General features: G+C 40.4%; 1 protein-coding gene across 1 annotated transcript in view; it reads left to right on the top strand.

Moving 5' to 3' along the window:
- antxr2a (ANTXR cell adhesion molecule 2a) overlaps positions 1 to 26,484 on the top strand; it is a 71,484-nt gene extending 45,000 nt beyond the window's left edge. The window contains exon 17 of the mRNA XM_046385898.1: positions 25,972 to 26,484. Coding sequence (XP_046241854.1) covers positions 25,972 to 26,010 — 39 coding nt within the window. The 3' untranslated portion in view covers positions 26,011 to 26,484. The remainder of the gene's footprint in view (positions 1 to 25,971) is intronic.
- Positions 26,485 to 27,180: the final 696 nt, after the last annotated feature.

Here is a 27,180-nt window from a genome sequence, read left to right as displayed (position 1 = left end):
AACACAGCAAAACAGTTTCTCAAGTAACATATAACAAAAACAGAGAAAAAAATAAACTCCCGCAAGCTGTTTGTCAGATATTTTAATATCCTTCCAGATTTAATGTTATTAATCTGCATGTGAAGATCCTGACTCTGATCTCCTCGTGGTCAATTTTGGATTAGCTCTTGTTTTCCTCTTCCCTTTAAACCTCATTCTGTGGTGAAATCCACTTTCAGGACAGCTTTATACACTCAGCTACGAAAGTATTTTGTGATTCAATCAAGTATTTTTCGGTGTTGTTGTCCTTGATGTTGTTTTTGGGACTGTCTAGCCCCCCCCCTCCCCCTCCTGTTCAAAGTCTCCCCTTTTCCTCTCCATTAGCTGATCGGTGTTGTTGTATTTGGGTGGCCAGGGCTGGTACCTGCACCCACTACCCTCCCTCCCCCAGCACCCTCTGCCTGATACGATCTAAACTGATGTCCTGCCGGTGCCTTTTTTCCCGGAACCCCTCAGACTGGTTGGAGCGGTGGCGGTGTTGCCGTGTGCCGAGCCTTTTCTTCATCACCTATTAAAATCAAAGCCCCGTCGTTTGGCAAGGACCGCTGGGATCTTGGCTTTAATTAAATTACATTATTGTTAACGTCAGCTTTGCCGAGGCCGGCTCTGTCGCGTGCACTTTGCCCTCCTCCTCCTCCTCCTCCTCCTCCTCGGCTCACCTCCTGACAGACATGTAGAGGAGGGAGGGGAGGAGGGGGAGAGGATCACACATACATGCAGTAATGTATTCTAATGCTCCCCTCTTCTCCTCCCATCCATTTGAATTTTTAAAAAGATGGTAGCAGGGAGTAATGTTATGTAGGGAATATGTTCACAGTGAATATTCAATTAGCCTACTCGTATTTTGTATACATAAATGTAACGGTGTGATGGTGCCGGCTAATATGTAGTGAAGGGCCCTCGTATGAAGCCATGTTGAACCATGATCTGAAATGTTTGCATTTGATAGCAGACGTACGTTATGAATAAACATGTAAACATCATGTGAACCTCAAGTGGTAATTCTCCTTCTGAATGTACAGCAGGACAATTTTGAAGTATTTATGTAATAGTGCAGCACTGATAATTCTGTATCAGTTTAGGTAGTTTCTATTATTCGTTTTTTATTCATATTCTATTATTCTATTATGTCATTATTCTATTATTATTTTTTCCCTCCTAACATGGAATTATATTTTCTTGTCAAAATTTTACATCGTGTCATTCATGAAAATGTATGAAAATGATATATTTTTGATCTGTTGTGGTAAATAAGCTGAAAGGCCTCCTAAAGGCACCCTCAACATCTCCCCTCCTATCCCCCCACTGAATAGGGCAGCCAAGTGTCACTAATGCGGCTCTATTCAGTGGTTTGCAGGCCTGAGTGTGGTCTTCATGATTATCTCACCACACAGCTCCTCCTCCTCCACTCCCCACTCCTCTTTGCTCCTCTGTATCTCCCCCTCTCTCTCTTCTAATGTCCTGTTGCTCCACTAAAGCTGGTAGAGGATAAAACTCCTACAGGTGACTGTAAGGCGACTCTGTCTTTGAATAACCACAGTTTCAGATTGCAGAAGGCCCTCTCCGTGTGGCTGACTTCTGCACTGCAGTGATCACATTGATTCGTTACTGTGCAGCAAATGAATGTCAAATACAGCATACAGTAATCCGCTTAATGCAACCAGTGGTGCAGGTCTCCACTGTTATGCTTTTTGTCAGACAAAACTCGAAATATACGATATGTAAAATAAAAAGACTGTGGAACTGTTATCCAGGCCGAGATGGACCTAGATGCACCCACGTGGGAACCTTTACAGGTACCACAGTCAAAGCACACGGCCCAGACACACGATTTCACAAACTCTAAAGGGCCATGAACCACTAACTTACATATTTAAATGTTGGCCAGTATCAGGTAATCACAGATTTCCATGTATTTGTGTTTGCTTCAGTTCAGTTATGGCACAAATGTGAGAAGAGCTCTAATCTTTCAAATCATTTGTGGAAAAGATGTGATGTATTAATTTAATTATTCATTCATTCATTCATTTATTTTGCAGTAAGTACATTCTTAAAAGTTTTCCTGTTAGATGTACATGTAGTACAAGGTCACATAGAGATGTTGGACAGAAAACATCTCTGAACTGATTGATGTCTCACTCACCCCAAGAGTTATTTTATCAACAGTAAGTCAGCCCAAGATGCTCGTTGTCTCTGTTTGGATCGGCCTCCAGTGACCATTTAAGTGAATTAGCCGTGTCCCTGTCACCGCCTGTGAAAGGGTCACTCCACGTCCAATTACTGGCTTCACCTCGTTAACTCCTTCAATGCCAGGCCTTTGCCATTTTTTAACCATGAGCTTAATTATGCTAATGAGCTTGAGCATGCAAATGAACCATGTTCTCTCATCCTAAACTGTAGACTTGACACCTATTTGAAGGTGTTTTAATTTGTTTTTGACTCTGGTTAATTTTTTACTTGTGTTGTTGAGTGTCCTGAGACGTCAGGGATTTCCTTGCTTTAAGCCTGTTTTTTGTTTTGTTTTGTTTTTGTTTTGAGGGGGATTTCGTCTCACATGATTTTCAGAAGTGTGAATGTCATTTTATTTGGAGTTACATGCTAAACCTTTGGAAAAGAAAAAATCCACCAAGGTATTTCATCTTAATGTCCTGTGGATAAAAAGACTCAAAATGTCTGTTATTTGTGCAGTTGTTGAATATTCAGCAGTCTTCACTGTATGTCCTGTGATTTAAACAGATGTCTTCTTTGAGGACGCTGCTGAAAGCTTTTTTGGGTTTTTTTGGTTTTTTATTTCTATCAGTCCAGGGGTGAAATTTGTTATATATTCTCACAACTGGAGCCTGAGTATCCCATGAATAAATTACAGTGTTTCATAATTGATTGAGAGAAAAGATGCAGATGTGACAATAGTTGGCAAAACGGCACAGCGGCTAATTGAAAGCATCCTTGAAGGGGTTCCAGATGTAGTTGTCGCTTCCTTTTTTCCTACAGAGAAGTAGAGAATTAAGAATTCATCTCGATAAGACTTTGATTCGCTCGTCTCTCTGACTCGTTTGTCTCACCTTGTCCATGCCACGGCACACCTTCTTGGAGGAAGATGTCAATTTTACCTCCTGTTTTATCAATATGTCATTTTTCATTATAATAGATGTATCTGATGTTAATGATGATGGTTTATAAAACAGCTTATTAACCTTAATGACAGTGTGATCTTTTACAATTCATAGGTTGTCTAACCTTCAGTTATACTGAGTAATGATGATATAGATTTAATTAATGCTAAAGTGCTCTAATGGCTCTTTTTCATGGCTGCACAGCAACTCACCAGAGCTGCTTCAATGAGGGGTTCTTTTACTGTTTATTGTTTTTCTATATTACTGTTTTTCAAGATTGCAACAGCAGATATTCGTCAGGGGCCGTCAAGAAGCCAGGCTTAATTCTAGATATACAGAGCACGAATAAGAAATGTGCAACTAAAATGTGAATTAAAACAAAAAAAGCCTAAATATGGAAAAACTATGTTAGGTGAATTAAACCAGAGCATACTGTGATGATCTACTTTCATGAAATCTTTAATTCTTCTTGAATCTGTGTTTTCTTATGAACTTCCAAAGGAGATAAAGCCATCATAGAAGTGCAGTAAAAAAAAAAAAAAACCCAAAAAAACAAAAGAATCTGTGTTCCTGAGTCGTCCCTTTGCTTTTCTACAGTCCGTCTGTCTCTGTATCTGCAACTGAGTGAATGCGTCGACTGCAGCGTTCAGTCCCACTGTTCGAGAGCACAGATGCACATTCAGTCCTGTGTTCTCTGCAGTCTTAATAGTGTTAACCCGTCAGCTGTCCCCAAACTGAGGACACAAGCGTCTCCAGTGTTTTCGCCGCTAAGCCGGATTTTCGCTCTTTCTCGCTGAGCAAGTAGCCAACACAAGTTCCACAGAAAACCATCCTCCTCTTTCTTTTCTGTCTCCATGCTGTTCTCCTGCTGACTGCTGCTGTCTTAGACAAAGCCCACATGAAAATATTTTTTTATTTCTCCAGATGAGAATCTCTTTCTTTGTGCCTTATTTAAAAAAAGAAACCTTTTTCAGACACTCTTTGTCAGAGCAAAGAGAAACATTATATCCAAAGCCTTTATTTTGTTGGGCATAAAGCTTTGAAAGACCCGCTGGTTTCAGCATCAACTTTTTGAACTGCAGGAGCACCTTAAGGTTTCTGGACTGCATTTGAAACTGAATGATCTACTACCCCGTCTGCTTTTTTTTTTGTGTGTGTGTGTGTTTTAGGGAGTTTAATTGTTTTGGATACATGTTTTTTCACTATTTTGCAACTTATAAAAGATGGTTGGATATTAAATCTCAATAGTTTGTTAACTAAAATGTGTCCGTTGTAACCAAAGTGAAAATAGTCAAGTTTCTGATCAGAGTTTTGATCAATAGTCCCTGAAAATTCTTCCACTTTAAGTCAAAATCACAAACTTCTCGCGGGGCTGCTTGTCTTTAGACGACATTAATCATTTAAAAACTTCTTTTGTTAAATGAAAAAAAAAAGGTTCTGGTAGAAAGACACATATGGTGTACAAAAATATTGTACTGTACTGTAATTGAAGTACTGTATTAGCACAAGTACCAAAACATTTCAAATGATTCTCGCCTTATGAATTCGTACATGTAGGAATGATTTTTATTTTCACATGACTGTTATTGTCCGTTGTTGTCTGCATCAGAAGATAATGGAAACTTCTTTCTTTAATCACAGCAGCCTGAGCATTTTCATGTGTTTTGCGTGATGAAACTTTGCTTCTCACAAAATCCTTTAGCTACTTCGTCTTGTCTCATTTATCTCACGCTATCACAGCTCCTATCCTCGTCTCTTCGCTCTCTAAACCTCCCTCCTTTTCCCTGCCTGCCCCTCTCTCCTCCACTGTACATCTTTTTCTTCCCTCTCTCTCGCCGCCTTTGTCTGCTGCCTTCGTATCTGACTTTGTCCTCCTCTGCGTCTTTCACACTCCCTCTCCGTCTCCATCCCTCTCTGTCCGTTCACATTGGGACGAGGGGCGCTGGGCGCCTCTGACAGTGCTCCTAATTAAGACGTAAAACTGTGGGCAGCAGGTTTCTGAAGGTTACACTGTCTATACCGCAGGAAGTGATAAAGAATGGAGTCACTGATGACATGTGACGTTTTCACCGGGGATGATGCAAACCACTGCTAATGAAGCCAAGGCTATGGAGGAGAAAACGAAGGGGACAGGGGGCCTCTGTGTGTGTGTGTGTGTGTGTGTGTGTGTGTGTGTGTGTGGGTAGGTTTTGCTTCAGAGGCCTTTGGGATATCAGGGCAGAATATCTGACTCAATTAGACAGATTGACTACGTGAGAGATTCTCCCCTTCACATAGACTGTAGGTCCATTCTGTCGTTATAGCTGATGCTCATATTAAAGATCATATCTTTTTGGCTAGGTGGTAAATCAGTATTGTTCTTTATTGACTTTCTGTGGAATCATGATGATGTGATCATATATTAGACAGTTGAAATTCATAATTCCAATTAAATTTGTCTGAAAGTGAAAAAAGTTATCAAAGTGCATGTGTCAAGACTTTAGTGTGCATCACTGCATTATATGGGCTTATATTGGGATAATATTTCTATATATTGATATTACTGTTATTGCTATTACTGATATTACTGCCAAAAGTGGCCTGTGAATGTTTTGTGAGAATTTTAAGCTTGTACACCTTTTCTTTCACCTGATATTTACTCAAAATGAAACTTTTCTGTCTAATTTTTGGATACATTTTGGCAGGTTTCTTTATTTAACACTGGTGCATTTGAAGAATTTGGTACATTTTGTTAAATGACAAAACATACTTCAACCTGACGACGAGCCGACTGGGATGGAAACATTTAATCATTTACATTTGTCATTGTGACATTGTTGCATCTAAAATGTAGAAACGCAACCATGTTTATATTCCCTAAACTAAAATATCATACAAGCAGCATCAAATATTATTTAAAATGTGTGAAACTGCCACAGGCACTTTCCAAAATAAAATAAGAGAAAGTTGGTAAAGTTATTCGGGAAATATATCATTCAGAAAAATATAAAGGAGACCTGACAGAACATTTAAGCTTTCTGTGCTTGATTTATTGATACTTTGTATTACTGGCACAATTTGTGTAATAAGTATTGAGCTTCCAGCCCAACTAGTTTTAAGAAAATTCATCATTGGTACTGGAACAAGAGTATTTGTATCATCTGTTAAAAATTTAAGTTCTACTTTGAGCTTAAGCAGCTCAACCTGGCCCGATATTAGACTAAACTATAAGTTTAGCCATAAGTACAAATATAAGCATTCACCTGGGCACTTTAGTAATAAGTTCTCTGCCAGTGATTCAGTTTCCTTTTGCAGACAGCAAGCAAACATTTGGATTTAAGATACACCTGTTGTCATTCTGTATTCTGTCCCAGTATTGTTTTCAAAGTGTTTAAGGCATTTGTTGAATTATTAATTAACCCAGAAAATAATTTGTGCTTTACCTAGTCAGAAAAAAATGAATTCTTGAGTCCTAATTGTTTCAGCTTGTCAAAATAAAATGAAACTGTGTCCCAACATGCTCCAGTCTCAACACTACATGGGTGTCATAGTCTGTCACCGCTGTATGGAGTCTAGTCTGCTGGCATGCGATCAAGGCCTAAGCATCTGCAGTGAATGTTTGAAACCTGTGCAATATAATATATGAAAACTGAAGTACAAGTCAAGCTGCATTTTCCAGCAGCAACGTGAAAGTGGAATTGAACTGAAAAGGAAATGCATAAAACATGACAGCTGGCGTTTTCTTTCAGACGAAATAATTTTGACAAGCTGTGTTGAAAAGCGCATAATAAAAGACTAGAGGACGAGGCGTTGCTGATTAACATGCATGTCAACCTAACAGTACAGCTTGACTCCCCAAAAAAACTTGGAAACTTGCAGCGGAATGCTCTCGGCCGGTTAATGTAACATCATATGTGGGTCCTCCTGGTGAAATATCCTTTGAGACTTGCAGTATGCACATAGTAATGAATTGCATGGCCACCAACCTCGCCTTTAGGAAAGCAGCAGTTATATTAGCCTTTTTAATGCCGGGAATTGAGCTGCTCCACACTGGTGAATAATTACACATAATACTGAGCGCTTCAGATGAGGCTTCGGGCAACTGTGACTGTCTGTAGTTCCCAACATATGCAAATAAATTGACATAATGCAGATCGCAGTCAGATGTATGCTCATGGCAGCAGCAAAACTTGAAACAAGTGCTGAGCCACTGCACAGCTTGAAAACCTGCTTCATAAACAGTGCAATCAGTCTTACTGCAGGGATTTAAATCATGAAAAGAGCAGTGACAGAAACGTCTTTTTCACACGTGGAAGTTGACATTCAGAGATTTTGAGTTGCAAACTAGAGATGACTGATTTATCAGATGAGGATTATTACCCCTTCAGGATTATTACCTCTGCCGACATGTTATGATTTGGTTCAAATTTGTTTCTCCGTTCTGCAACAGGGTTACAGAAGAGTGTCTTGATTTTTTTTTGTAGAAAAATGATGACTCAGTTATTGCAGTGTACTTTCAGAGGTACTTGTAATCCCATTGCCGACATTAGTAGTTACTCAAACTACAAATGTCGAAAGCAGTTGTTATGAAACGTTCTAAGACAGCGGTTTTAATAGGGAAGCTGCAAAATTGCAAAATCACCTCAATTGCAGTTTTTTGAGGATAAAAGAGTTGTTACATGGAAAATTAACCACACACACATCATGTCATATTGAATACACTCATCTGCATCCAAATCTGACTTATCTGTAATAAACTCTTCCAGCAACATTAAGGAAACATTTTCTAACTTAACTTGAAGCTTCAAAAGAACAAGCAAAAATATTATTAAAACCGTAAGTGAAGCTTGAAGGGAGGAAGTTGACTCCTAAATTAATTATTTACTATTATTTGTCACTCTAATCCAGGCTCCACTGAAAGTTTGTGGGAAATTATATAAATTTATACCACACCATGTATCACAGTAGTACTATAATACTATAGCTGCATCCCAAGCGTTGATTTTTTCTGCTGTGCTAAAACACACATCCGGAATGCAGTCATTTGCTTTGAGTGTTTTTCTGCCGATTAAACATTTTTAAAGAGAAAAAAGAAAATCAGACACGTCAGAAAGTGTGAACAGAATCATTTGAGTGTATTCGAAACGAGAAAGTCAAGGTGAGAAATCCCCCATCACCTGAGAAATCACATATTGGGTAGTTGAGGCGTTAAGTTGACACTGATCTGGAAAGGATCCGAGCTTGATTATTGACAGACAGGAATACAACTTCCCTCATCCAGGATCACTGTGAGTGATGCAAAAAAAATATGAGCGAAGTGTGACTTGTCGAAGCTTCACACAGAGAGATATAAACAAAAAGGTTTTGTGCTATTCACAAGAAATTTACATTTATGCTTGTTTTTGGACATTAAAAATCTCAGATATCCTGTCAGGTGCTGTAATTTATACAGTTCACTGGATAACTGTTCACAGTTCCTACAGCCCTTCCTCTCCTCCCTTTTAAACCATGCTGATTCTGTAAAAATGTGCTCAGAAAATGTATATATCTTGCATTCATCCTGCATAAGTACTTAAGTGTTACAGAATAGCTGAGCTGCTGAACATACACACTGCCTGCAGTACTAAGGATAAGATGGAAGATAAATGCATCCAGTTGGACTTGTGGATGTCAGTGTACATGAAGTTCAGTTTTCTACCCATTGCTTCTAAGCTGGTAAATCTCACCCTCAAACACGACCGCAGTGTTGCAGCTCGACAATCCTCGCAAGTTCATTGGTGTGAGCATCTGAGCCCAATGTGAACTCTAGCCCAAATGTGACACACTGGCTCTGGCCATATGCAAGCTTTTCACCCCTCCTCCCTCTGCTCATACTGGTGTTGTGAGTACACGAGTCATGACTGTTGGCTGTGGCAACACTCTGACTCACATAACCCCTCATAAAAGATCGGGCCAAGCTCCTTCAGCCCAGGCCAAGCCAGGCCATCTCTGCGTAAGGCTCTAATTGATTTGATGGACTTGTGCGCCATTCACACCCCTTTCCCAAACAAACAGTCCGCCCAAGATTTGTCTCCATTGAGACAAAGAGGCAGTGCCCGCCTTCCTCTTGCAAAAGCAACACTCGGCGACCGCCTGAGAGGGCAGCGCCGGCCTGCCAAACTAGTTAATTTCACTGCTGGGCCTCGGGGGATGTTTGAGCGTGCTGTGTGACGACTCATCATACTGCAAATCAAGGCTCCCACACCCTTTCTTCTACCGAGTCCCAGGTCAACCGGAGTTGACTTAAGTTCACAGTCATTTGTTTCACGATCGTAGCCAAGAATGTTAAGTACAGTCGTGAGAACTGCAGTGCAGCTTAAGAGGGCGGTCCTGTGAAAATAGCAGATGTACCGCAGAGTCACAAAACAGTTGTTTTTATCTGGATTGATTGCGGTGTTATACACCCCAAGACCTCCGCTAAGTGTGTGGCACCCTGTGGGTTCCTTAAAGATGCACTCTCTGAATTTGCACTGTGCATAACTCAACATGGTTTTGTCTTAAAACATCAAGAGTGAGCTGGAACAGAAATAAAGGATTTATCTGGGCTCTTGGGTATTGAAACAACAGGGAATGTGGTGAAGCTTTTTGACCAAACAAGCTCAGAAACTAAACCAAACTGAGAAACTGATCCAGCAACTTGGAGTCCATTTTCAAACACATGAGACTAACTTTAGGAATGAGGCAAATAAAAACATTAACAGATTAAAAATCTTCATTTTAGATGCAAGGTTTGCAGGCATGTTTCACTAAGAAACCAAAAACTAGAAGTACTGTCCTAATGTCAAAATGCAGGTAAGTTTCTGAGTTGCTACAAAGAAAACTTCCTGTACACATACACATGACCAACCCAATGTGTATTGTTGACATCTGCCTGTCATTCCTCTATGTACCGACTGGGCGGGGTGGTTCTCCCTACGGGCCGAAATCGAACTGATATGATAGTGATTCTCAACATCACATAAAAAAAGAATACATGAATGTTACAGCAGTTCATTATAATTTTCATTACTATAATTTTCTTATAACTTGTGAAATGTTAAAATCATATTGAGGTGGTAGCAAAAGTGAAACTAAACAGTTGAGATTTTGTTTTGCTTATCTTTTTAGTAATGTCATTTCTCATGTTGTTAATTGCTTTCCTGCCTGTACAACATCCATTGCACGTCTGCCCGTCCTGGGTGGAGGATCCCTCCTCTGTTGCTCACCCTGAGGTTTCTTCCATTTTTTCCTGTTAAAGGTTTTTCTGGGAGTTTTTCCTTAGTCGATGTGAGGGTCGAAGGGCAGAGGATGTTGCTGATGTTATGTTAAGCCCTTTGAGACAAACTGCTTGTAAAAATGGGCTATACAAATAAAGTTGACTTGGCTTGACTTGACTGTATTAGAAAAAGGTCATGGAAAGTCTCTTTAGTACATCCATTTGCCTTTACACTGCATTTCAACAACTTTAATCATTAAGCAAACTGAATAGAGGTTGTCAAAGAGTTGTTGGAAAGGAGAAATGCAGTAATGGAAAGTCAGATTGCAGGTAAAGTTGGCAAACCCTAATAGGGTTCCTGCACTCAGAAAGGGAGAACTCGGCCACGTGGGGGAATGATGGAACTTAAAATTAGAAGCTTCAAGGTTTATTGCAAAAAAAAAAAAAAAAAAAAAAGTGTTACAACAAACAAACCGTTGTCTGCACGTATAGGACATGATGACACTGAAATGTAACACCTGTGTGCCTTAACTCTTATTGTGCATTTATGAGAAGCTTTTAAAAAGCTCACAGGGACTGACAATTCTTCCTAAGGAGTATTTACTTGCCGTATTCGATTTGTTGGTTTGTTTTAATCAAAGCTAAAGAGCTCCAGTCTGTTCCTTTGTTTTCTGTTCTTTCAATTCTGCGATTCTTTGTGTTATTTCCTCTTTAGTGAGACTTTAGGAAAGCTGAGAGGAAGATGGCATGATGGAAACACACTGGAGTTGGAAAAGTTTTTAATGCAGGATTGACTGCGATGCCAGCAGTCCCATGTGCGGTTAAAGAAACAGAGATCAGGCCTTATTCAGCTCCCCTGATAATTAGTAAAAATGGCTCATGGTGTCAAACACACAAAGAATTAACATTAATCAGCAGCTCGACGCAGTGTTTAACCACTTTTGCCTACTTCTTATGTCACTGCAGCTGCACATGGACTGTATGGTTAAGCCCTTCATGCGCTCACCAAGCATTGAACAGCAGACAAAGTTAGCAACTAGCTGGTGAAGATAGAGGCTGGTATTTTTCTGTTGGCTGGAAGTAGAGTGAATAATGGATGCCGGAAATCGGCGGTGGTTGACCAACATGTTAAGCCATAATAGTTAATAAGTCATTATAATGCAGCTTAAATTAGCTGCATTATAATCAGCTGGAATTAAAGAAAAGGTAGAAGTGGTCAGTGTTAAAAATATTGTGCATATGGTTGTCTTATGCATTGTGTACATATGGGTGAGTAGTCGTACCAGGATGAAGTTGTGGGGCATAGCCGTTATTTAATCAAGGAAACATGCAAAGAGAAGACAAACATAGTTCAGTCACATCTATGATTAAACCACATGCACAAATGGCAAGAAAAAACAAACTTACCACTTACCTATTCTACTTGCATGGTGCAAAATTCTAAAAGGCAGTTACAATTTTTGAGGGCATTTTTCAAGATCAACATATGTGACAGATATCTGCAAACACAGAATTATCAAATTAAAATGTGTTTCACTGTCATGCATTAATTACCAAATTCCTTGCATTTTTAAAACTAAAAAATGTTTTATTTTTGTTTTTTTGCCTTTCAGTCATTAATTTTGACGATGTAAATTCACTAAATGGTCGTCTTGCAAAATCTTAGCATCTGCTGAAAGATAATAAACAACAATGTTGAATTATTGCGAAGTCCAAACATGCATATGTTCTTGAATTCAAATCAGCTTGTACAAATGACAGTGGAAGTACATTTGCATATTTGTGCATTTTTGCTTAATTTATAGCTTCACTTTCACCTGAAAGCACCACAGACCTCCTGTAAAAAGGAAGAGACTTAAAAGTCTGTTTCTGCTTTGTTTTGTGCTTTCATTTATCATGTTACATTGATTTCTATTCATGTATCCTGCCTTTCTGCAGCTGTGTGGTTTTTTGAGTTCTGTGTATGTGTGTGTGTGTGTGTGTGTGTGTTTGGTAAAATGCCTGTTGACGGTCCACCCAGTGTGTGTTGCTGCTAATGTCTTCACTGCTCAGGTCACATTAACCCAGTTCTCACAGTTTGTAGCCCATGTTTTAAAAACCACACACACAACACCTCCCCGTAGTCAGCGTGGCTTCAGGCTCCTTCACGCTGTTATATTTCCAGCATCGCTGGCCGATGATCACATTATTTACTGCTTGTATTAACATGCGGCTTGATAAGCATATTTTCCTCAGTCGAGCTAACAAGATGCTTTATCACCGAGCCTTTCCACCCGGCGTAGCAGGCCGCTGCCGCCGCTCGCTTGTATTTCCACCCTGTTAGTTTACAGCCTCGTAAATAACAACTTTTCTCCTGTTGAGATTTAAAGCTGGAGTTTTTGCTGTAAAATCAGATTTAACTTTGAACAAGAAGACATGTTTTGGCTGTGAATTATGAACCGAGAACCTTTTGGTGTAAATCATCTGTGAGCTCTGCTAAATAAGCAGAACAACCTTGGAGAATACAGTACAGCACAACAACACAAAGTTAATATTCAGAATGCTTAAAAAAATCATGGACAAATATCTGTCAAATATATACGTAGTTAAGTCATTAAAATTGGGTGTTGCTCTTTAAACGTTGTGCTTCTTTTAACTTTGAATTAATTTTTTCAGACAAGATACAAAGCTATGATCTTTTTAAATGACGAAATCTCATTTTTCAGTCAAATCACTTGATATATTAGTAAGGAATTATCGAAATTGTAAGCTGATCTTTTTTCAGAGATACATGCAATTTTCAAGATTGTTCACACCCATTAAGATGATATGTTAGATGATAATACTAGTAGATGTTAAAACCTTACTTCAAATCTTCAAAATATTGTATTTCTGGTTGAAAAATGAAAAGAAACATTAGCTTATTGTGAAACAAATATAAAGAGGAGGAGTTATCAAAAAAGACAAAATACCTGATATGATGCAGGCCAATTGATTAAATCATTTAAAAATGACTCCACATGTTTGAGATGTAACTTTTCTGTCTGTCAGAGCCAAACACTAATAAGGCAGCTACAGATGTTCATGTACTGGCAAACATAAAATGCACCAAAAATTGTCAGAGAAACTAATAATGACTAATTCATCAACCCACAATGTAATTATCTCTTTTGTGTCTTTGATTAGACAAAAATTTTCCATTAATTCTTTTGTTTTACCTTTTAATTGTAGTTAATCATGTCAACTGCAGGAAATCGTTGCATGTTTTTAGCAGTTCATTTTGGCACGTTATAAGCTGTAAATCTGCATCTTTAATTTGTTGATTAAAGGAGAAATGAGGATTGTGATCTCTCTCTCTCTATTTGCATCTGAAGGATCAATGATTCAGTAATGGTACAAATATGAGAAGTTGCTTTTTTAGATTTGGGGAACAGAACATTGTTTTTGTTTGTTTGTTTTAAAGAATCACTCGGTAATAATATGAATATTCATGGAAAATCAAATTCAGAGAACTGATTAAAAGAACTTAACAATTCAGAATTACACACATGAAAAGGAACACACACAAATTGTCTCCCTCTACAGCCTTGGCCAGTTTTTTCTCTCCCCTGCTCCAGATTCATTTCAGGTCATGGTTGACCCAGACCAGCCTTCCTTTTCACCTCTCAACCGGGCGCAACGCCAAACCCATTTCCTCCTGCATTAGTCTCATCAGGGACTTTAATATGTGCCACCCTGTAGGAGGGGAGCCTCCCTGGCACGTGCACAACACACACACACACACACACACAAACACACCGCCCCGTCTTGACAGCTTACTCCAATTACTGGCCCTCCCTGTCGCATGGCCTGCATCTCCGCTAAGAGCAGATCACATGTGACCCCGTCCAGCATGCCGCTGGTGGAGGGGGAAGAGGGGGAACCATGCAGAGAACAGGAGTCATAACGTCGTAACACACACCCACTCACACATTTACACACATTAAAGGGACACTTTCCAAAAACTGAGGCCAATCAAAGAGTTTCAGTCCAAAATGAGATCTTCAGCACTTGAAAATATATCTGCCTGCTACTTCTGGCATCGAAGTAAAGCACATTGCTGGTAATGAGTCATCTTAAAACCTTTGTTTACAAATAGGTTTTTGAAGATTGAATCATCTGTGGTTTTGAAATATTGACAGATGAATTTTAGGCAACAAAGTTTAGACCAAATGGATATTCAGCATATTTATTTTTTGGAAAAAAGTGTTTGTTTTTTTTTCTTTGTCCTTTTAAGAATTAAAATAGAAATGTAGTATTAATATTAAAGTCTATCTGACAGAAAATGCAGACAGTAAAGCCTGCTGCTGTTGAAGGGCCTGTATTAAAAATAGTGTACAGTACTAACAGGTCAGACATTAAATTGAAAATAGTTTCACTAAACATAACAGTGATGCAGTCGTGATTGAAAGCCAAAGCAGCAGCTCCATTTTAAAAATTATAATACTGATTAAAAGTAAAACCAAAAACATATGTTTTGCTGCTGCTCCCATCCGCAGTACATTGCTTAGCTTCTGAGGCGGTACTGCCGTCTGCTTCTCCAAACAGAGGACGCACTGACCGCTATCTGCAGAAATTCATACACTGACTATAAATAAGTACCTCACACAACCCCCACTTCAAGAAATCTGAACTATTCCTTTAACTGCTTTCATCAGGGTGTGAGCCTTAGTGTGATTTGCTGTCCAAATTGCCACTGCAGCAGTCCATCAATTATTCAATTATTGTTGTTGCTCTTTTTTAGACAGTTTTCTAAGATGTAGCACCTGATCAGAAAGGAAGCTGTTGAACATTTTCTAATTATGCACATGTGAGGGCATCTCTTTTAATATCAACAAAAATGAAATTATTGCTATATTTCTTTTGTTATTCTAATGTGTTATTGTAAACTTTAATCTTACTCATTCTTAATTGTGCGTTCTTCATTTTATATAATGATTTTGCAATTAATAAATTGACAAATACTGCTTTGTCCTCCTGAGCTAGACACTGAAATTACGAATGCTATTAATACATATTTTATCATCAGTGGTGTTGTGTACAATATGTATGTAAAAAAGCAGCAGCGAGGTTTATTCCATTTAGCACAAAGCAGCCAAATTTTATGGTGAAGTAATAACAGGCAAATGTTACACGGGCTCTGTTTGGCCAAATCCAGGAGCCGTTTGTTGATTACGGTCATGGCCCGGAGACGTGATGTGAACTTATGTTTTGAATGCAGTTCTGAGTGTTTGTGGCGTCTCTTCTGGCCTCTCTCGGAGGACAGTTGTAGCAATGACACGTAATTTAAAAGTACAGATGAGCCCACCGGCTCTCTGCGGACGCTGATACACTGTGGCACTCAGAAGAAAAATTAACAAATGGCCCCCCTCTTTATTTTTAATTTGGAGTTGTTGTTCAGAAGGGTTGCACATCTTGTCTGAGCATGTTGTACGACTGATCTGAGCTTTTGGGACACTGAACAGCTGTGTGTCCACTGCCAAACTGGCTTCTTTCTCTTTTTTGTTTGGTGCTGTTGGAATTGTATGTTTCCATCCAAAGCGTGCTATATCTTAGGGTCTTTTTTGTGTCATCTTTTATGGTTTGGAGGCTTTATACTGTATTTGCTATTGCCAACTACAGTCTGAAAAACTTTTATCTACATAGTGCTGTTTTAGTGGTTTGCACAATTTAAAAATGTCACGCTACACTTTTTCCAATCTGCCCACCTATCTGCTTTTCCTCTCAGCTCTGAAGGCCGCTTGCATTTTTAGAAACCACACAGTTGGCTGAAAAAGGCTCAGACTTAAGGTACCCTGACCCTTCAGAAGTATTTAAACTTTTTTCAAAAGAACACAGAGCTCCAAACAGGTTTTCAGTGGCCTCTTAGCACCACTTAAAGCTGTGACTAGTTCTTCCTACAAGCATCTGCTTAGCACTACTAACTAAAAAAGAGACTGGTGCACACAGGAACGTTTTTTGTCAATGCTTTACACAACAAATGTTGAGATCTGCAGCATGTGGGTATCACGTGGGAAATGGAGGGAAAGATATGGGCGACAAAAAAAGTCTAAATGTAAGTCTGTCGCCTCACAGGTCGTAAAACAGCCATCAGATGGCTCACACGTTGTATGAAAGTACCATTGTAGCACAAGAAGGTGCACTCTATAAACCAGCTCTTCCTTGACAGACAGGATGCCTCAGTCAGTCCATTAGCTGTAAACCCAGTTGTCTGGCTGAAATGGGTTGACTTGGACAAGGTCTGTCTAACTCACTTCAGCACATATCAGCCCAAGAACAATCTCTCCTCTGTCTGATCCTCCTGGCATCACTCCACAACGATCCTCCCACAGTCTCCCTCGCTTATGATTATTTTATCATTTTAAATTCTTTATGCTGCATTGCCGTGGCATCATCCCCGCTAGAGCAGAGCGGCGCGTTGGCCATACAGTACATTCACACTACAGTTATTTGGACGGCGCTCCGGTGTGGCTCTGTCCCGGTCCCTCGGTTGGATTCTGCTCGTCCATTAGTGCCATCTGTGCCTTCCTGCGCCGTCTGTGAGGGCCCCGTCGACGCCAAAACGATTGGCATTTCTCTGGAACAACCAGAGGGACGGTGCCCAGAGCTTTTAGCTGCCAATGATGTGCACTTACTCTGACAAAACCAGAGAGGGTGGGGAGGGGTTGGAAGCACGCAGGAGGCCCCGGCAGGAAACAGCTGCACCTACAGTACTGCGTCGTCCATGTTAAGGCTTTAGGAGATACCACTTATCCCTACAACAATAGACAGCTGATACAAAGTCAAGAGCTGTTCCTTTTTAGACATTTAGCTGCCGGTATTGTTTACAATGACTGGGTGTGTGAGTGAACAAGTACAGGTTAACAGGAAACAGAATAGAACCTTTGTAAATAATACAGTGCAACAGACGGGCCTTGTCTTCCTTCGGAGGTTGTGATGTTGTAAGCATGTTTGCAAGCATGTGTCCACTGAAATGTCTTTGAGAAACACTTTGATGCCCTCAAAACTCTGTTTGTGTGTAGCTGAACCTGACCTTTGAGGAGCAAACTGAATGCAAACTTGCACACCAAAGCAGTGCTTATCTCTGAGCAGTGTACCTGTTTGTACTTGCACTTTGTGAAAGTGACAAATAAAGACAAAGTCTTGTTACTCAGCGCCATGTTGCTCAGGGGTGTTTGTTCCTTGTTCCTTGTCTTCACCAATAATATACTGCCAATGTGACTTGACCTTTTGGCTAACCCTTTGACTTGTGGTAACCTGCACTTTCTGAACAAAACTAGGATACACGATGGACAGTCACATCAGCTTTTATATCTTTTTTTAGGTTTAGATTTTAGGCTTTTGTCTGATGCTGTTTTGCAGTTCAGTTCACGGAAAATGTATTGGCACAAGGAGGACTGATGCGAGCAAACAAGAGAGCAAATTACACCAAAGATGCCGAAATGCTAATACTTACATTATGGCTCAGACCAAAGATCCTGATCTTTTTCTTCACCACCAGTTTGTCTTTTCTCCACACAGTAAAATGTTCTCATGCTTTCAGAAAATGGGAGCCAGCAATGTTCTGACATTGTGCAGACCATATGCTGCTGCACGCTAGTATAACTTTTTACTGCAAGCTGTCACTCACTTCCTCTCTGCTCCCTGGGTCAGTCAAGTAGCCATCAGAGCCTGATTGCGTATCAACCAACACTTTATTCACACTGAAACTATTGGAGACAGTGGCGCTGTTTGAAAGGCAGAAAGATGATGATGATTACACTGACAGGATAGAAATTTGTTTTTCTCGCTCCACCAATCAATCAAGGTTTAGTTAGGCGTCGTGTGTTCACTAGTTTAGTCAAGATTTGTCAAGGTTAAACCACATGTAGGGCTGCGCATCAAACCTTACAATTATGTCTGTGTCAATTTAAATCCAGTGACTGAAAGTAGCCACTGCTTACTTGTTCAGTCTCTTCATCTTGCTTAAATTAGAATGCTTGATTTGAACGATGGTATACTGGTATCTGGCTGCATTTGAACCAGAGTTGTTCTCGTAGTGTTATGTGCTTCTTACACGACTAGAACATTAAGGTGTTCCAAGAAATGTGTTAGAGCCTTGGAACCTCCATCTCACTGTTGATCTGGAGCAGTGTTTCTTGGTTTGGACTGGGCCTCTTACTCTCAGTCAAGGGAAATGTTTAGCATGCAATGATATTTTAGACAATAGTTGTATTCCAACTTTGTGCCTGCAGTTAGTGTTTGTCCGTTTCCTATTTCAACTTGACAACGTTGTGCGCAAAGCCAGGACCATAAAGACATGGTTTTCCAAGTTTGTTGTGGAAGAACGTCACTGGTCTGCACAAAACTGGATGAACAGGAACACTGACTGTGAGCCAGACCTTATCACTGAACATCAGTGTTGGCCCTCACTGATGCTCTTGTGTCTGAATGGGAGCAAATCCCTGCAGCCAGTCAAAATCTGGTGGAAAGCCTGAAAGTTGAAGAGTGGAGGCTGTTGTGGCAGCAAATGAGTGCCCAAACAAAACATTTTGAATTATCACAAATTAATGTAATGCTGTTGATGGGTGCCCATATGCTTTTGACCATGTAGTATACAGTATCAAAGTTTGTAAAAATAACAAGTCTTACGCATATGTTATATCTTTACACTGGTGGGTACATAAAAAGATGGAAACATTTATAACATGGAAAGTAAGTAGGGGAAATAAATGGAAGCTCTTTCCTGTTTTGGAAAATGAACAGAAACTCATCCTTTCTGCCTTCTCTTGCAGGATATCTGCTAAAGTTCACAGTAGAGAAAGGAGTAACTATTTTTTAAATGTTGTCCTCCCATGTACCTTATGTGCTTGTATAATCTTTATTCATCTCTTTACAATGAGAAGAAATGCCCGAGTTGTCAGCAAGCATCATGTATTTGGCCGAGTCTCAGGTGGCTCTGATTTCCCAGCAGGCCAGATGGCAGCGCTGTGTGGGCAGTGTGTGTGTGTGTGTGTGTGTGTGTGTGTGTGTGTGGACGAGGGGCTGTGAGAAGAGGGCCAGCAGCCTCGTGGAGGGAGGATTGCTCACACCCTGGCTCTCTCCTCTGTCCCTGTGCAGCTGTGCTTCTCCCTCCAACTTGAACTTTTAATTTGTTCAATATGTGGCAGAGGACACAGAGTAAAACAGAACACATGTCTGGTGGCTGAGGCTTGACAGGCAGGCACAAACCATTGATGGTCTTGTCCTTAAGATGGACTGTATTAGGACAGATCAGTTTAATGATTGATTGATTAATTCAAACCTTGGATGAGTGAAGTTTAAGAGTTTAAAGTTCAAGTTAAAACCGCCATAACTGTCATATAATCCAGGATGAATGAGCTCCAGATGGAAATGATGGTTACCAAAGACAGTTTTGGACTCTTGTTTATAACTACACCTAACAGAAGTCATGACGAACCAGAAAGTCTTGGAATCCCAGTGGTTTTGGTGCATTGCTGTATATGCACCCTAACCTGAGATGTTTGTTACAGATCATATCCCTCTCTCTCCCCCGTTTCCTGCCTGCCTCTGCTGTCCAGTAAGACTGATTTAATATTTTTGGTTTGCTTTTAGGGCAGTTTTGCCTTTAATTGACATTGTGGAGAGGCAGACTGGATATATGGGATGATATGTAACACGGTTCTTTTGATTCTTAGTCTCTTAAGCCACTGTGACGCCCTGGGAAGACATTCTTTAAAAGAGAGGGCTGAACAAAACAGCCATGAAGAAGCATGTCTCTGACTGGTACGGAGACAGAATGTTTGCTAGCAGCTGTTCTGTTTGCCTTCAATTTTGAGAGCTCACAGGTGAAGTTGTTAAGTTTAAAGTTAAACGGAGATCAGAGTGAAAAGTGATATTTCATGGCTTGGAGCAACTTGGTGCAACACATCCTGAATAACTTAAATTTGGCCACAAGAAATGAAATGTAGTTTTCTTTTAATATTTTGTACTTTATTTAACGGTCATAGAAGCCACTGAAAGATTTCAGGTCTCAGTAGTGATGTGATGAAGTAACGTGATGAAAGAAAGAAAAGAAAAGAGAGCAGAGCTGGGCAATATACCGATTTTCTATCAATTTGAGACTGAATATCATCTTAGGTTTTGGATAATAGCGTGAGTGTTGTCCTGGTTATAAATGCTGCATTACAGTGAAGTGATGTCATTTTCTGAACTTAACAGTCAGTTCTAGCTGTTGTAATGTTTACCTTTACACTCTTAGTAATTATATCCACATTAGTGATGATTATTTATTAAAAATCTCATTATGTTAATATTTTGTGAAAGCGCTAATAGGCATCAGTGAAATGCTGTTGCAATATCCAAGTATTTGGTCATAAATATTGCCCTACCTGAAGTAGGGCTTTGTGATATGTCACCATTGAATTATTTCTACAGTAGTGATGCACCAACTGGATCCACCAGACAGCTTGTCATTGGGTCAGTGGGTATCATTTCCTTAGCTACGGTTGACTCGACTCGACCTTATGCACAGAATACTGGTTCAGAACACGCGTGTCACTGTGTGATCCGAGAAGCCAAAATTTTTCCCAAACCTTTTCAGGTTTCAGTGCATACTGCAGGGTAGTTGATTCGGTAAACAGCTATGAGAGGACTTTACAGCATGAATTTGCTCTTCAGCTCATTAACATTTTGTCAGAACAACAGACGAGTGTTGGAATAATGTGATGAGTGTTGCAGTCGTCCTCTTGCTGTTGGATTAAGTAAGCCCTAGATTAACTAAGCTACTGTATAGGCTGCAAAGCTCTAATGTGGGGGAAAAAAAGTCTCTGTTCTGGTAATAAAATCTTTCAAAGCCTGTAGCTTATCACTGCAAAATAAGCATCTTGCAACTGGATTACAACTCTCATGCTTGCAAGTGTTTTCACGCTACAGTCCAGATGGGAGATTCGTTCTGTAACCTAAATGGATGCCTTCTTTTGTGCATCTTTTTTGTCTTTGATGTTGTAAATGTGACAAAATATGCAATCAATTAATATGACAATCCAATACAAACATTTGGAATGGAGCTAACTCGCCATCAGCTGTGTTTATTTCCTGTTATTTGTCTCCCAAAAATTGTTGTGGAGACTCATATAGAACTGGTTCAGAGCAGACATAATGAAGAAGCAAACACATGGCAACTTATTTTTCCAGTTGTACTTTTGTTTAATAGATAGATTATTCAAGATGTCTAGATTATTTTCTAAATTATTGTAGGAAAGGAAATGAAGAACACTTCCAGGGCCTGACTCACACTCTGGATCCAATCCTACAGAACCTGCAAGCTTTAGAAATGTGTTGATGTTAGGGGTTAAGGTGACCTGACAGTTTGGACACCATCCATCACTGTGCTGGCACACAATGAATGGATTCATAAAAGAATATGACTAATGTTCACTTTCCATTTCTTTGGTGTGTTGGAGACGTGTCCAACAGCAACTTACAGCGGTGCCATCTCACTAAAAGCATTTCAGGCACTCTGGGGATGACATTGTTCATGTGAAGTCATGCCCTGATGGATAAGCGGTATAGAAAATGGATGGATGGATGTTAAGTCATGTCTTGGTAAACTAAATGATCGGTTGCATATTGTAAAAACTATTAAGATAGCGAGCATTTCCTGTTGTTGTATGACATCTTGTGAGAAGTTTACCCAAACTTCCTGCCTTTGTTGACTCAAATCATCTTTTCAAGGACATCAGACCTCCAAAATGTTATAAAAATAAAGAATTATAATTGTCTCTAATGAAGCCAAAGAGCCAAATAGTAACCAGTTGTTTCATTTATCTTGTTACAATCTTTGCATTGTTATGCATGTTTGTCTCATATCGTCAACTACAAGAAACAAAAATATTCTTCAGTGCCATTGTGAAATGTACACAAACTATGTTATAAAGAGCATGACAGTTATTAAATACAGTATTCATGCTCATATTCACATAAAATGCTACCATTTGGTGTGCGCTCTAAGTTGCTGCTGTGTGTTGGGTGTCATGCAGCAGAGCTCGTCAGAGAGTTGCAGCTCTCGGGGACTCAAGCTGCTCTGGGTGCGAAACACTGCGAGAGATGAGAATCAAAATCATGCAGTCACACTCTCTCCACTTCACTTCTGGAGCTCTGCCTCACGTTACAAGCCAGCAGTCCAAGAGACAAACATGTTGTCTGAGGACTGGGCAAATGTGGACCTCTGCAGCTCCTGTCAACACGCAGCAAGGGCGCCCTTACAAGACTTCAGTGTAGGTGGCTAAAACTCTGGTTGGATAGTCAAATGTTCAACATGCCGAGCTGGGACTGGAGCTTGGAAGGATTATTTCAGATGCTGAGGTTACTGACAGCAGAATTTGAAATAACCAGTGCAGTTCATGGCCGCATTGTAGGTCTTTGTTATACTAAAAATGGTTCAACAAGTGGTGCTATGTTTAGCTAATTAATTGATTGGAACACAAATCCACAGCTTTAATAATTAACTAATCCTTTTAGTTCATCAAACTAAATGTCAAATATTTGTACAACGCGTTCCAGCTTCTTTAGTGTGGCAGCTTTTGTCCGCCACATATTGTATACCGAGTTCTTATAGACGTATTTGATAAACAACTGGGAGATCACACTTTGACGTTACAGTGAGTATTACTTTGTTTTCTGATTATTTTGGACTAAATTAATAAAATGTCAAAATCAAAGTCAGTAGATTGTTCATAATCATTAGTCTAAGCAATAATTTTCATACTTTTGTTCAAAGTATGAAAAGTAGGAATATTCCTGCTGGGTGTTGTTATAATCAGTTTAGTTTGATGTCACCATTCAGTGTATTCTCATTAATTTCAATCCAAAGTCAGTAGAGTGTCTGTAATGAACCTTATTAATCACAGTCTTCATTTGGAAGTCGATTCCTCTCCCTGACCCCTCTGCCTCACACCCTCCTCTTGTCTCTTCACCTCTTCATCTCTCCACCTGACTCATCCACCCGTCTATCTGAAGTCACGCTCCCGTCCGTCTGATGAGATTTCACTGACATTTCATGCTGACATATTCAGACTATTGTTCTGCCGCTCCGGGTGGCACAGGTGGGCTTCCATCTCTCCAACATGGCCCAGTTACAAGGCGGCGCTCCCTGCCAAGTCAGGCCCCGCTCATGCGGGAACAGGGGAGCTGGAATGGGCTTGACCGTATTGTGCTGCACCTGCTTCGCCCTCGCACCAGATCCCCTTGCTTCGCCTGCCATTCTGCCGCCACAGAGAGGAGTTCTTCCATCACCGAGCCCCCGCACCGTAAAACCCGTAAAATCCACTGAACTTAGCCGCTCTGATGGCCGCGGCCAAAACAGCATCTGATGTGCCTTATTTGTTGACTGTGTGAGATTAGTTGCAGAGGGTACACGTCGAGGGGCTTACCATGCAGAGATGGAGCGAAGCCCCCACCCCTCCACCAAACACCCACCAGCCCTGCCAAATAATGAGAAATGGAAGATTCTCCAGCTTGTCTAAAGCCCTCGTCACAGTCAGTCCATGCACACGTCTGCAAAGGAGCCAGACTGTAGTGCAGATACTGTAAGAGCTCCCGCACTGCAGGAGTTGCTGCTTACTTCAACGCTTTGGTCATTTCTGTCTATAGCAGACCAATGGAAGCTTCTACCCAGACTGTGTGAGGCCTGTATATGTACTTTTTAATGTAAATTCAGTTCGGCAAATGGTCAGGCCATAGATCAAATTCTGTGCTAATTCAAAGCTTTTTAATAACACATTTTCTGGCCACACCTCCGAAATTGGAAGCAAACTTGAAACCAAAATTTTATTCTTTGGCCCATCAACACTCATGCAGCATGAGATGTGATCATTCGGAGACCTTTTCAGCTGGGGTGCCCTGGTAGCTCACCTCGTAGAGCGTTCGCCCATCCCTTGGCGGATGTGCCTTCTTACCACAGAGATTCCAGCAGACGGCACTTTGATGCATGTTGGTCTCTCTCTCTCTTCCACTTCCTGTCACTCTTGGTTTTTCCTTTCAAGTAATACCAAGAAATGATTTAAAGAAAAGACATTTTCAGTCAACTGATAATCAAAGAATTTTTACTACAGATGAGCTTAGGGGCATTTATGGTGCTGTTCTTGCTGGATTGAAACGAGTAGAGAGGCAGCACGAGAGGGTAGAACGAGAGGCAGAGGAGACCTAAAAAATCGAGAATCAGGGAGAATTCCGAAAACATATTTACATCTGATGTCCAACTTTTAATTTTAACTTCATTTTAAAGCAATTTTAAGCAATTGTCCCAGAAAGAAGAGTTCCCAGTGAGGTCTGTGGACGAGCCGACAGAACAGAAACCTTGTTTGTGTTGCATGTTGCTGTTGAGTCGTGCTCTGAGCAGCACAAACAGAGTTCCATTCACCCTCATGCTGCTGGTCGTCTGCATGAAGAGGTATTACGAGAAGCAAATGAGAAAATGTTTTATATTTATTATTATTATTTTCTATTGAACCGACCCTTCAGGAACACTGCTGCTGTTGCTGTTGAAGAGGGCAGTGTCCTCAGGAATGGAGGTGATCCTTGTTTGCTGCTCCTATGCTGCTCAGTAAATATTTAGAGTTAGTCAAAATATGCAGAGGACACATTTCCCATCACGGATTAATTAGTGAAGTATGGCTATCTCCCTTCATAGCACTGTAATGAAGTTACAGTAAGCACATGGAACCTCAGTGACAGGGCCAGGGAGCGTTGAAGAGGCACAGAGAGTCCGAGTTGTGTGTGAATGTGTGGTTGGAGGCCTGCTGGCTGCTGGGGATTCGCTGTGCGAGAGCTCCCTCTTGGTGCCAGTCGGCCTACTGTTGGTGAACAAGCTGCTGCTGCTGCTGCTGCTGCTGCTGCTGCTGCCGCCGCCGCTGCACTGAGAGGCTCAGACAGCTGCCTGGACGCACACACACACGCACACACACGGAATACACATGTTGGGTGAGACCACGCACAGGGCTACAGTGAGATGTCTTTTTTGTGTACAGACTCAGAAAAGTGGTGAGGGAACACGAACACTAATGTCCGCTGCTGGCTCACCAGTTTTTGCTTTGTTTGATTGTATTTATTTAAAATGGAACGATGCTGTTGTGAGTGTAATCTGTGTTCTCTGTATGTTGTGTATAAGCCACTTCTGTATCAGCAATATTACTACACTGCTTTTATTGATTTATTGATTATATTTATTGTGTTTAATGCCTCCTTTGGTTTATTTTCTTGGTTTGTTTGATCATTTGTTGGCTTGTATTGGAAGACACATTCAATGCATAAACACAAATATATTTTTATATTTATTATTATGAATTCCTGATTATTATCATTTTCTTATTTTGATTGAAGTATGTGTAAGCAGAGTTGGTTATCAAATTGTGGTGACTAAATTTTTTAATGCAAATTCAAAAACAAGGAGAGAATAAGATATAATTAGAGCTGCTAAACAGAAATATGTCAAAAGAGAAAAGCTCTTATATAGCTCTCTCTTATTACTGTACTTGAAAAACTACAGTGAAGTGTGTTTCTTCATTCTGAAAGTTGTGATATTCTTGTCTTTCTCTTTGTGCTTTTCAGGGTCGGTGTATGAATTTCAGCCGTGTGCAGCATCAGTAAGACAACTTAAGTGAAAACCATCATGTGCTCATCGCTGTGGACAACAGAAGACTTTCTTTCCTTTTGTTTTTGTGAAGACTTGTAATCCTGTAGCAAAAACCACTATCTGTTCACTACGCCCTTCTTTGTGCACAAAGTTTCTCATCAGATTCTCTGCTTTCACACCAGTAGAAGCACACAAGGTGAAATGTTAATATTAACTTTTATTCATTAAGTTATTTACAGCCTCTCTCCACGATCATTTTTGTAAAGAAAAGAAAAGAAAAAAAAATAAATAAAAAAGTCGAGCAGAAGCACTAGACGCCCCAGAACTTAGCACTCAGAGTCGGTTAGCTTTTCATGCGCACCAAAGGCTTAACATATTCTGACCATATTGTGCCTTCTGTGGAAAACCTAATTTCATGGACACAGACGGAAGCTATCTCAAAAAAAAAAAAAAGAGAAAGAGAGGGGCTGTTTGCCTTTGGCGTAGAAGTCGGAATAATCCCAGTGGGCCTCACAAGTGCAGGAGTCCGTTGCCTTTTGGCAATGTCTCATCACAAATCCTCTCCAACTTCAGCAGTGCGGGATGCCCGGCGGCTGCCCTTTGACTGGCTTATCTTGTCATTTTAACACTGAGAAGTGCACACGCATGACAAATTGTAGACAGGATGCCCCAAGGTATTGGAAGGCACCAAGACTTTGCCTGTAGTTTTTTCTTTTTTTTTTTTTTAAAAGACACCTTCCTTTCATTATGCACTCGGGACAAGAAAATTAATAGAGCGTTATTCGACCGCAGGACAGCCTCCTGACCAGGATGAGGGATTGATGCCTTCAAGACCTTGACATGGCGCTTGGTGTTTTTTGCCCCTGTTTTCAACGCAGTCTGCTCTCTGCTCAGCAAGGCGTAGCACATCACAGCCCATAAACAGGCCTATCAGTTAAGACTTTTAAGATATAGATACAGCTGCCTCGACACTCCTCTGCCCACCGTCTCAATCCTCCGAGGGCTGCGTCACAACTCACTAGTTCTCTCTGCGCCCGAATATCAAAGTTTAATTAAAATAATTAAAGGCAACAGCAAGCAGCAGCCTGTGAAGACTTGGCTGTCTCTTTTTTATGCCTTTTGACATTGAATGACCTATTACTGCGTTATTCACAGGAAAAAAAGAGGACACCGCGCCACGGTGA

The sequence above is a fragment of the Scatophagus argus genome, chromosome 4 (assembly GCF_020382885.2).
Source record: "Scatophagus argus isolate fScaArg1 chromosome 4, fScaArg1.pri, whole genome shotgun sequence".
NCBI lineage: Eukaryota > Metazoa > Chordata > Actinopteri > Scatophagidae > Scatophagus > Scatophagus argus.
This window is presented reverse-complemented; position numbering and strand designations above follow the sequence as displayed.